The sequence below is a fragment of the Centruroides sculpturatus genome, unplaced genomic scaffold (genome assembly GCF_000671375.1).
Source record: "Centruroides sculpturatus isolate CEXI.00-Female unplaced genomic scaffold, Cexi_2.0 scaffold862, whole genome shotgun sequence".
Taxonomy (NCBI): domain Eukaryota; kingdom Metazoa; phylum Arthropoda; class Arachnida; order Scorpiones; family Buthidae; genus Centruroides; species Centruroides sculpturatus.
The window spans coordinates 206915-219602 of NW_019385110.1; the positions used below are offsets into that span (position 1 = coordinate 206915).

A 12688-nucleotide genomic window follows, 5' to 3' on the forward strand; every position below is an offset into this window, starting at 1 on the left:
CCTCCACTTTCCATGTGGTGCACTTGCCAGTTGCACCACCTGGACCCTGAGCAAGCCTTCCAGATGTATTTAAATTCAGTCATTACATGGTTAATCAGTTCTTTTCTTCCAGATGGTTCTAAATTATTTAATAAATTATTAAAATTATAATTATTAATTTAGTTAAGAAATTGGTGCCTTATGTCTACCTCCAGTAGCAAATTACTTAGTATTAATCATTAAATTAGTGTAGTTATAGCCCAATTATTTAAGGTGATTATTTGTTATGTTTCTATATTATTACTTATTTTTTAATTTACAAATAATCTTTAGTTAACCTATCAACAGTGGACTAGTCAGGTATGATTATACCACCAGTAGTGGAGAATAAACATGGAAAATTTTTAAAGTATTTTTCCGGATGTTTTTTCTCATTACTGTTTCAGAAAAAGATTTTGTAAACAGTTATGTCTAGTAAAGTAAAATCTTTTTTTATTGTTACATAATTCATTTTTTAAATAATTTTTTTTTGCAGTAGTTTTTGGCAATACCCCAAAAAGAATTTAACCGTCCTTCACCACTGCCACACGATTGCCCTGATATATCCATCCTTCACTGCTGAGTGGTTAAATTATCCTTGACAATTCAAAATATGAATGACAAGAGTTTGAATATTTTCAGTAGTAACACTTGCACAATGATAGACTTGTAGGAGTTAAATAAGAAGAGTCAAAGGAATCTCAAATGTATAGATTAAACCTAAAAGTGTATCCAATCATTATTAAATATACTGTTATGGAATGAAAATTTTTGCTTTAAGCACTACTTTCAAGGATTGTATATACTAGAGATATCTGTTTCTGAGAAGAGGGTAAACTTTGAAAGACAAGATGAGGGGCTAGGTACAAAGATATAGTCAAAGAATAAGATTTGTTTTGCTTCTGAATCATAGCAACAGACACTAAATCAATGTGAAATTTGCAACTTTTTTAAAAAGAATGTTGTTAAAATTGGGGATAAATTTTGTGGCATACAATATTAAAATCTCTATTAGATATTTGTTGAACAGTGATGTTTGATATCTTGATTATATACATTGTGTTTCATTTTTGCAAAGGTATGTAGAAGAAAGAGAAAATATCTCCCATGCAAAACTTCTTAAGAACTTAAAATTCCCTTCTGGTAGAGATTTGCAAAAATTTAACAAACTCCTTTCTTTAAATAGGTTTTTATAAAAATCATTTCAAGCAAAGTCTATTAATTCTAGTTGACTAATTAAGTTTTGATGATTAAACATGTTTGAGAAAACAAGCTACACAGGTCTGATAAGTATGCTTTGGAGGTCATACTTGGTCTGTGGGCTGTATGTTGGAGATCCCTGGTATATACTATGTTAACTAAGGATTATCTGAATATTCTAGAAAATTTTAATTTTTGGAAAAAAACTAGAAGTGTTTTTTTATAAAATTAAATTTTTTCAGGGAACCAGAAACACTGGAAAAAGAATTGCTGGAAAAAATATTGCCAATCCAGTAGCAATGTTAAATGCTGCAGCTGATATGTTAGAGTATTTACAGTAAGTTCTAAAATTATACAATCAAAAATTCTAAGTGTGTGAATATAATACATTATTTATATTTTATACAGGTTGAATAAACATTCTACAATTTTGAGAAATGCTATTGATAAGACAATAAATATTGATATGGTAAGATATTGTTTAAAAATTGTTTGAAAATTTATTTTATACATTCTGTAATAAATTGAAAAATTGCAACATATTTTCAGTAGTCCAAATATTAAAAAATTTTTTTTACTATTGAGTATATCATAGTAGTATTGATGAAAACAACATATACATCCTTCTGATACACTAATATTATCAAACAATCTGCTATATTGTTTATTGGGCTACATTAAAACTAATTAATAATCAGATACAAAACAATTTGGCTAGAAGTGTGGTTAAGCAAGCCATCATTTCAAAATAAATTTAATAATAATAAATTATCATGAAATGAGATGACTTAATTACCTACATGTTGCCAAATTGCTTTGTATTTGATTAATAATTACCTTTAATATAACCTGATAAATAATTTGCAGATTGTTTGGTAATATTGACATTAATGTATGTAGATCTGTTGTAAAAATGAATAAACCAAGTGTCAGCCCATGCTGTTTTGTTGTTCTAAAAAGTGAACTTTATAGTTAGATATCAGTTTGATGACTGCACAGAAAAGTGCTAAGCTATTGCTATGGGGATCCAAATTCATATTCAGTTTAAACTTTCTTAATTTATTTCTTTCGTTTAGTACAGAGTTGGGCATATTTCTCTATATTTTACCTTTACTAGCTGATCCCATTATGTAATCAGAAAATTTGCCTATAATTGACTCTATAGTCTTAATATGCTTGTTCCTTGTACTAAACAGCCACTAGTGACCAAGTGGATAAAATCACATCATCATTTGCAGGTTTGCACCTCACCAAAGGGCTGGCCACATGAAGTTTTCTGCATATTCTTCATATTTGTAACACCTAAATAGAAGCCAGTTTCCCACAGAAAATCCTCCCAAGAGATATTCTTCTTGGCAGATTGTCTGTGTTGAGTTGCCATATCCCATTAAAACCAAACCAAAGCAAACCTTGTATTAAACAATCCCTTAATTATAGTTTATGTAATAAATATATAAAAAAAGAAGACTTATAAAAAAGATAGTGGCATATTTCAGTAATAATTAATGTAATTAATCTTAATAAAGCCCAAAACAATCTGATGATTATGACTTATGTTTGAAAATTGATTTGGATTTTTTCTAAATCAAAAATATAGCATATTTTTGTACATATAGTTCATTTATTTCATAAAATAGTTAATTTTTCTTTTTATATTGATAAAGATCTATGTTTGTTATATTTATATTAGTAGTTTTTTAAAGTAATTTTGCAATATATATACAATAGAGCATCAATTATCCAAATACTGATCAACCGAAACATCGGTTAACCGTAAGCATTCCAGTCAGCAAATTCAAATATCTGCTAGTGCTGTGGTGCTGCAGCACTCTCCCCCTCCCTGCCAACCTAAACTGTAAGCTCACTTTAATTTACTATGTTATGTAAGGTATGTATTTGTAAGACGTGATACAAAATATATACAGTACAGTTTTGTGTTTAATATATTTTTTCATAAATGACCAGTTATCCAAAAAATTGGTTATCCAAATAACCCCAGTTCCAAATTGTTTCTGATAATCAATGCTCTACTGTAATGAATTTTTATTAACTTTGTTTAAATATATCAGAGTAAGGATAAAAAAAATTATTAATTTGATATTGCAATAAACTAAAGTACTTGTTTCACACTTCAACATTCAATACAATAAGACATGCAAAATTCATTTATTTATCTAATAGTAATACAAATTGTAGCACTTCCACCTTATCAGTTATTATGAAAATTGAAATTACATTAATTTATTGTAATCACATAAAATTGTTATTAAAAAATGAATTTTAATTTATTCAATTTGAATTTTTATGGTGCTAACTGATGAATGACAGGTTACCCAAAATTCATACTGTTATAAAAAATGAAGTATTGCAACTTATCTTATTATTAGATAAATAAATGATCAAGTCTTGTGTTGACAATTGTAATGCAGAATGAGTATTTTCAGTTTCTCAATGTAAAATTAAATTAGAAATACATGGCCATAGAGAGGAAAAAATTTTCTCATTATTTCAATGAGTATTTAAGAATAAGTTTTATCAGTGCTCATTACTTTTGAGATGATAAAAGTATTTTGGATGGCTTTACAAATTTATATAATATTTAAAATTTATATAAATTTATCAGTTCAGATAATTAATATAATGACTTTCTAGATTCAATATTATATATAATGAAGATAAAATTCCTACATATCTATTAAAGATGTTATTATAGTATCTTATAATTATTGTTGATATATGATAAGATAATGTTATAATATCTGTATTTACATTAATTTATAATGTTAAATATTAGAGAAATAATTTATATTTTCTTACTTATTTACTAGACATTACTTAGTTAAAATTATCAATATTAATATTTCTATCTTCTGAATTTATTTTTGATAATATTTTTACTTGAATTGTAATATATAAATTGAAAAACTTGTTAAATTCATTACACTACATATTGTTTTGAATTATTACACTACATAGTGTTTAAGCAACAAAGAAGACTTATAACATGGTTTTGGATTATCAAATTTGTTAAAGTTTTTCAGTAATGAAATACATTATTCATTTGCTCTTTTGAAGTAGTAACATTTAGAAAAGTGGATGAATGTCTTAAAGTTATAGCTATAATTTCAACTTAACTTACAAATTACTATAAAACTTATACTTTCTATATCTTTCACAACTATAAGATATGAAGATTCTGAATTGTACAGCATATAAATTAACTACAGACTTTAATGGCTTTATTTTTATTTAAAATAATTATATGAAACATTTAATACTGAAGCCAGGATGTGATTTAATCTGGATAAACTTTTCAGAACACCATGCTTCAGCTTCAGGTCTACACATCTACAGAATTTGAAGAATATACAAATTATACTTAAGGCTGATTGTAATCTTTTTGGTTATGTATGGGATCTACAGCTTATGGCCTTATAAGTGTAATACTTTTTGTATGAGAAAATTTTTAAAAACAGAAGCAGTTAGAACCAAACAGTTTTTGCATAAGAATATTATTTAATTTTTTTATTCAGCATTTTGAAACAAAATTCATTGATTTTTCTATGATTTTAAAAATTTGTACAAAATTAACAAATTCTATTATCAAAATTCTGGATAGTATGTTAATAGAATTAAATTGGATTTTAATAAAAAAAAAACTGTTTTATCTGCTTCCATTTTTGAGAAATTTTGGAAAAGACTTTTCCGATAGAAAAATCATTAAACTTTTAACACCAGCTGGAGATAATGTGCATAACTAAAGAGGTTACAATCAGCTTTAAGTTGAAAGTATACCTATTGCTTCACACATTTACCATTTTTTCTGATAGGAGTGATGCAAACCAACATTTCTAACTAGTATTATACATATTATCATACATCTAATGTAATAAAGTTACAGTGTTCTTACTGAAGACTGATTCACTTGCTCACTAACATTAAATATTTGAATAGAAGCAAACTTACAGAAAAATGAAATAGTGAAATTCAAGTGCCATCTGCCTATTTGTAATGTTTTTTTTTTTTTAGTACTTTGCTCAGCATTATTTTAAATAACAATTTTTTCTTTTGCTTTATTATCAGTTTATTGTTTTATTTGATTTTTAAATATTATTTACAGTTATTTAATTAATATTGTTTATATGAAAAATTATTTTAAATTGCAACAGATATAGAAAATACATTGTGAAGTGATATGAAATATTGGGATTAAACTGCTAATGGTGATCAGGAATAGAGCATCTACTACTGTATATACATAACTTAGTGGGTTATGTATTATATATAATACATACAGGGTGATTCAAAAGGTCTTAGACAAACTTTAAACATAGATCAGGAGTACAAAAACAAACCATTTTTACCTAGGAACATATAGCCTCAAATGCCATCCAGAGTTACTAGAAATACAGGAATAATCATGCTGAAATGAATACAAATAAGATAAACAACATTTTTATTGGAACACTCAAGTGACATTTGCAACTGTAAATTCCTAGATAAAACGGTTGTTTTTGTATTTCTGACTTACCTTTAAAGTTTGTCAAGACCTTTTGAATCTCCCTGTATATATTACAAATAATAACATTTATTTGCTTTTTTTTGGGATTATTAAATGAACAAAAGTAAACATAATCAAAAACCAATAGTTTTTATTTAAGAACTGCTTTTTTATATCCTAATTGAATTTTAGAATTAACCAAATCATTTTCATATTAAAAATATATACATTTTTGTACTTCTTAAATCTCTCAACTTGACGAATGTAGGCTGTATCATACAGGATGTGTGTTTAAAAGCATATGGCAAAATTAATTTATTTGAATTGTCATTGTAGAAGGTATTTTGGTCTAAATCCCTCTTCAGCTGTTGACAATTCCTTAAAACACTGATCCTGGGATGGAGTCACAATTATAGGTTTTATAAATTGAAATGTGATCTAAAAACTATGTAAAATATTCTAGAGTTCAAAAAACTTTTAAAAATTCAAAAACATTAAAACCTGATAAATAAAATCACATGAAATTATTGTAAATCTGCATAAATTAATTGAGTTAATAGATATTTATACTGTGTAAATAAAATAAAAATGGATAAAAGATAAAAATATTAAAAACATTTTTTTTCAAATTTAGGAATAAAATCAATAATAAAAATGAAAAAATACATATATTTTATTGTCATAGTGTAGAAAATCATGTAAACACATTTCTATTTTGATTTTGTAAATCAATTACTGACATTTATTATTTTTTTCTAAATTTAGTAAATCAATTCTAAATTCTAATTTTGAAGACAAAAAAAATATATTCAAAACTATTTATTGTAAAGTTTACCTTTATTTATAAGATATATATTATTGTTCTTATTAGATTCTCTGGATTTACACATTTCAAAGTCCAATTTAATTAAATATGATTTAAATTTAATCAAAATAAACAAAGAAGATAATGCATATCTGCATTAGTATAAACACATTAATAACCTTATAATAATAAAATATTTGTAAGAACAGAAAGTTTTGAGAAGTTTTGACAGTTTAAAAATATAATTAATTAATAATAATTAATAGTTGTTTTTATAAAAAATATCTAAGATCTGTAAAAGAAATAATTTTGTCTGATCAAATATTAAAATTTCTACTGGTTGAATTTAAAATGCTCTTAATAAATGAATAAATTTTAAAGAATTAGAGACAAAAAAATAAGAATTTTGTATAAGTTTTGAAATCAAATGATCTATTTAATATTAGGAATATTATAATATTACTATTTACTTATAAATGTTATGATTATTTACCAAGAACCAAACCTAGCTTGTAACTTATGTTCATAAAACTTGCTTTTTTGTGACTGATGACAAAATAATTTGTGGATGTAACTTGCACTCTATTTTCAATGTGATTTAGAAAATTATGTCGTCGTATTTCTATTTAGTTTTTATAAAATTAAATTGACTTCTTGATTTTATAATTTTTATAATTTTAGTAGATTGATTGTAATCAATAGGTACTATTCTTATTCATACAATATTTGGGCAAATGAGAGATAACTTCAATTGTATCAGCTATCTCACAGATCCATGGGAAATGTACTTTGTAAATATAAATTAGATTATCGTTAATAGATTTCAATACTAATTTACATCAATTAATTGTTATTGTTATTACTTAATAATAATTTACATTGCTTGATATTGTACATTGCATCATGGAAAATTTTAAAAAACACAATTTACATTCAAAAATAGTTTTTATTATAAAACAGACTTACATACAATGTTTTTAATTTTTGGATAAGATAATACAATTTTATGAAACACCGCATATCATTGGAAAGGGAACAGTGGTTAATGAATTTAAAGCTTGCTTTGTATCTCTGGAGATGTGTGTGCAAGCTTGTGCTGAAAACCAACATGCAAGTTCACTTACAGAGTGATTTATATGCTGGCTGTTTTGTTCAACAGCTGCACACACACTGTGGTGGCAAGTACCAATCGATCCAAAAAACTGGATTCATGGTATGACAGAAAGCTAGGTATCAGTTTGGAAACTTGATCTAGGAATTACAATTAAAAATGCAATATTAGCATAAAATAACCCTCAAAAACCTCTAGGTACATGTCCTGTACTTGCTTAAAGCTTAATGTTCATTAGTGCTTTAATATTAAATAATGTCATAATTCTTTAGTCAGATAGAAAGGCCATCCAGATTTTGGAAAGTTTGTTTGCATTTACTCATACCATCTTCAAATGCATTAAAAAAATAATCTTTATATTTATGGATTATAATATAAATATAGTTTTATTACTTAATTGATTTCTAAGGAGCTGTTATAAAATGAATCATCATATTTCATATTTATTCACCATCATAAGTTGTGAAGTTACATACCTAGACAGGTTCTGATTGAGATGAATTGAAACTCATGTAATAAAAGAAACATTAATTTATATTTTTGTACTTGATTTTTAGTTTTTACCCATTTTGCCCTGTGAATGCTAAGATGGCTATCAAATATTTTCCCAAAAGGCTAAATTTTGTGAAAGAATTTTGTGTGTGTTTGAGTCCTGAGTTATATATCTTTGTACTTCTCTCCCATCTCTCTCTGAACCTGTTTCTGGAAATAAAATTTAAACTTACAACAAGATCAAAATGACCAACAGACAGAATGTCAAGTAAATATGTCATTTCATGCATCATACTATCACAAAACTTATGTCACAACAACTAGAAGTTTTAAATAGAGGTATACTGTATTTAAAAAAATAATTTATTTAGTATTTAATATTATTCTATCTTCTTATTTTGTCCAATTTCATTAATAAAATTCAATGATGATAGATTTCTGCTGAAGGAATGTAAAATATTGTAACAAGAGTTGCTTTGAAATATAAATATCAATCTTTATTCAAAGTTAGAACCATAGTAATGGTTAGTTTCACTAAGCATACTGGTTCTCATGATCACTAATGTTAAACAGCAAGGTGCTAGATGATATGGTTGGAGATGACATAAAATAAGGGGCTATTGTTTATCCACTTTGTGGCTTTGGCTGGACCAAATCTGGATATCTGATCATAAAATGTAGCTAAATCTTGTTTCTCTCAATAGGGAACAGATATTAGTGATCCTGTGATTCAAAATTAGAACTGTTTCTCAATAAATAGTAACTAATTACAAACAGGAAAATTTTATATTGTTGTTAACATTGCTTCAGAATGAATTCAATAAACTGTTCTTAATTCAAGTAATTTTTAATTTCTTTAAATAAACTTATATTTTAAACAAAATAAAAATCTGTTTTTTTTTTTCAATATTAAAAATACCATACAATAAAACATTTTTAAAAATATGTTAATACAATATATAAAAAGCAAAATCAAAAATAAATGAAGAAAGAACAATAGTTTTATTGTGAGAGAATTTATTATACATTTTCTGTAAAATAATGAAATCAGCATCCTTTTAATGACTTTTCAACATCTGTAATGATGAAGTAGCCTAAAACCCATTTTTTGGGTATCTGTTAAATAGCTTACAGTGCAGCACTCTCAACTTTTTGTGATGACATAAAATAAAATCTCTTAAGATACTCCTTTAACATGGAGAAACAAAAATTTATTGGAGTCAGATGTGAGGAATAAGCAGCTCTGGGAGCACAGAAATCCTCTTTTGGCCAGTTACTATTGGACAACAGATACTTGATGCATGACATAGTACCAGTGCCGTCTTTAGGGCAGGGCCCCCAGGCTGTAGGGGACCCCTAATCCGAAAGTAATAAAGTTACAAATAAAAAATTGGTTCATTAAAATAAACAAATTATTAAAAATATCAAATACTTTATTTCTCCTATACGTAGTTAAAATGATCTTAAAACTAAGCAAACTTACAAAATTTTTGATACTTCTTATTCACCACACCTCAGCCGAAAACAGTACTTTCTTCTTGCTGCACGGAAAGAAAATTCCACTTCCTGGCTGAGGGAGGTGAAAAATCATACATACGCCACGAGAGGAAACAAATAATGCATCCCTAGGTCTGTAATATACTATTGTTTCTGTTTCATTAAAGGGGCCCCATCTTGGTCTTGGCCCAGGGCTTCTTACATTCTAAAGATGGCACTGCATAGTACAATATGTCTTGGGATTGTCAAATCTTGATTCAGATTGTCTATTGATTGCTGACAGCCTTATCTAATTTCCTCTTAAGTTTAGTAATTATATCCATGTTGTGTGCTGCTACTGATCTACTTGAATGTAAATCATGTCACCTTTTCCATATCTTTTTTCAATTTCTTTCTTTTATATAGTATTTTCATCATAAACCATTTGTAACTTATGTATCATTGAAAGATATTGAAAATTTACAGCAAAATTTAATGTTAATCTGTTGTTCCATTTTTAGTATTTCAAACTTTGGAAGCAGTCTCTATTTTTAGCAAGGTGGTATTCTTGTATATTGGTAAGCTTACTTAATGCACTTGTCAAAATATGTTATTACACATTAAGCTTTACTATATAATATGAAATAATCAGTCAAACTGCCATATGCCATTTTAGTTCCCCTTTTTTGTTTTTTTTTGCCTTTACCTTGTACATTTATTTCTTATTGAAATGATTGATAAATTAATTAATATGAGATATGAGAATATTAATTCTGGCTGTCACAGTTACATCCATTAGGAGCTGGTCTAACTTGCAATAGCAATCAGCCTGTAGAGATGACAGATGAGAAACAATGCTCTGACTCATACTATTTATGATAAATTGTGGGGATCTGGGTCATTTCATGGTGGTAAGCTGAACATTTTATCATGGCTTATCTGACCAATTTTATTGAAATAGTATTTTATTAATTATATATTGTAAATATAAGAAATAAAATTGAATGAATTAAATTTTGTTTAAGATGTGATCTTATTTTTGATTTGATCATAGAAAGTTAGCTTTGACTGTATATGAAATATAAATAAATAAGAAAATGTTAAATGTATTATCTGATTTTATAAGTTAATTTTTCAATAAAATTAAAATTTTTAACATTCAGAAATCTAAGGAATTACTGAACAGATTGAGTTAGAAAAAACTTTTTGAAGCTGTTTGGAACAATTCAGAGACATCCCTGATTCATTCAGTATATAAAATAAATATATATTAGCCTACATATTTATTTATTTAATTTTTATAAGTTAAATTTAAATTATAATGTTTATTCTCTGTTCTTAATTATCATCATCAATTTTGCATTGCTATAACTGGCACTTTCTATAATTAATAATGAACAAACTGTATTGCTTGAACTTGAAACTGGAGCAATGATGTTTGTTATACATTTAAGCTTTATTTATTTATTTTAAAACAAGTTATAATGTGTTTATTTACAGATTCATACTCCAGATTTAGGTGGAAGTTCCACGACACAAGAAGTGGTAGGGAATATCGTCAAAGAAGTCAAGTTGAATACCTCTCTGTGATGTAAATAAAAATCTTGTGCTTCCAATCAGATGCAACATACCATATTCTTCACTCACTCGATTTGTTAGAATGTTATTTATATTGTTGGAAAGATTTTTGAAATAGATAAGAAATTTTTTGACATATTTTAAGTATGGTTATTTTATAAGTAATCTTTATTTTTAATTAAAGATCACTTGAAAGATGAGCTAAGTGGACTGCTCCAAGCTTTTTGTTAAAAGAATAGAATTTTTTTGAGTCAAGAGATATTTATTTAATGAAAAAAGAATTATTTTTTAGAATATTGTGAGGTAGACAAAATAGTTTATCATTTAATATTTGACAATTGTAACGTGAATGGAAAATAACATTTTAATCGTTAATGTAATTCAGCTTATTGTAAATAAACTATTTAATAGTGTAATTCTAAATTTAGCATGTTTTAGATTTTTTTCTTAAAATATTTACAAGCTTATTTGCTTTAAATTATCATTCTCTTTGTGACATTAAGTATTTTAAAAATATATTTTTGGCCAAATAAACAGACTTTTCCAAGTTTAATGAGCGCAAACAGTTTTAGTTACTGCGTAATTTTTATTCGGCTCTTACATAGCAACAAGAAACATATTTACTTATCAAATATTACTAGACTTTTAGGCAAGTTTCCATTTATCAATTTTTCTCTTCATTTATCAATTTTCAATTTATACCATTATTTTAGACATTTTAGTGAATTGGATAACAAAAATTGCCATTAATTCAGTATTGAAACTTTTATTTTCTTCATCTTTCAAATATTTAACTAATATGTACAGTACTGTATATTAATTTTATTGTATCAATTAATTAATAAATTTTTGACATAACATTGACTTTATCATCCTTTATTGCTTTATGAAAGTGTCCATAAATTAATAAAAGTATCATTAAAGTAAACTGCATTTGATAGATTAATGTCAAGTGTAAATAAGGGAAATACTTTTGACTTTGGCCTAAATATTTTCCTTGTAAAATATGAGTAATTTAAACAAATGAAATAACTGCTTCCCACTAATAAACATAAATAATAGCAATGATAATCCTTGATTCTCCAACTTAAACATTACACTTTGTCATCAAAGTTAAGCAAACATAAATAACAACAAGAATAATTCTTGGTTCTCTAGCCTAAAAACATTGCACTTTTCTATCCAAGTTAAATATAATAAAACTTATTCTTGAATTATTGACTAGATTTGTACATTTGTTTATAATTTAATGATAAATATTATAGTTTTATCTGTAAATTTATTCTTAAGCTGTCAAAGAGTTAAATTTTCATTGTTTTATGTGCAAATTTATCCCTCTTAAGCTTTCAAAAAGTGAAATTTTGACTCATCACAGATACAACAGATGTTCTCCCTTATCAATTCCCATAAACAAACGTTTAGAATTACATAAATAGCAGAAGAAAACAAACAATATGATAATATCAAGATACATAAGATATGTATCACGAAAATAACTGGTTGTTGC

At 26.2% G+C, this 12688-nt stretch overlaps 1 protein-coding gene across 1 annotated transcript in view; it reads left to right on the top strand.

Moving 5' to 3' along the window:
• The window catches only part of LOC111634884 (isocitrate dehydrogenase [NAD] subunit gamma, mitochondrial-like), a 34441-nt gene extending 22912 nt beyond the window's left edge, over window positions 1-11529 (top strand). Inside the window, exons 10-12 of the mRNA XM_023379720.1 lie at window positions 1461-1555; window positions 1627-1687; window positions 11104-11529. Coding sequence (XP_023235488.1) covers window positions 1461-1555; window positions 1627-1687; window positions 11104-11193 — 246 coding nt within the window. The 3' untranslated portion in view covers window positions 11194-11529. The remainder of the gene's footprint in view (window positions 1-1460; window positions 1556-1626; window positions 1688-11103) is intronic.
• The last annotated feature ends 1159 nt before the right edge of the window (window positions 11530-12688 follow it).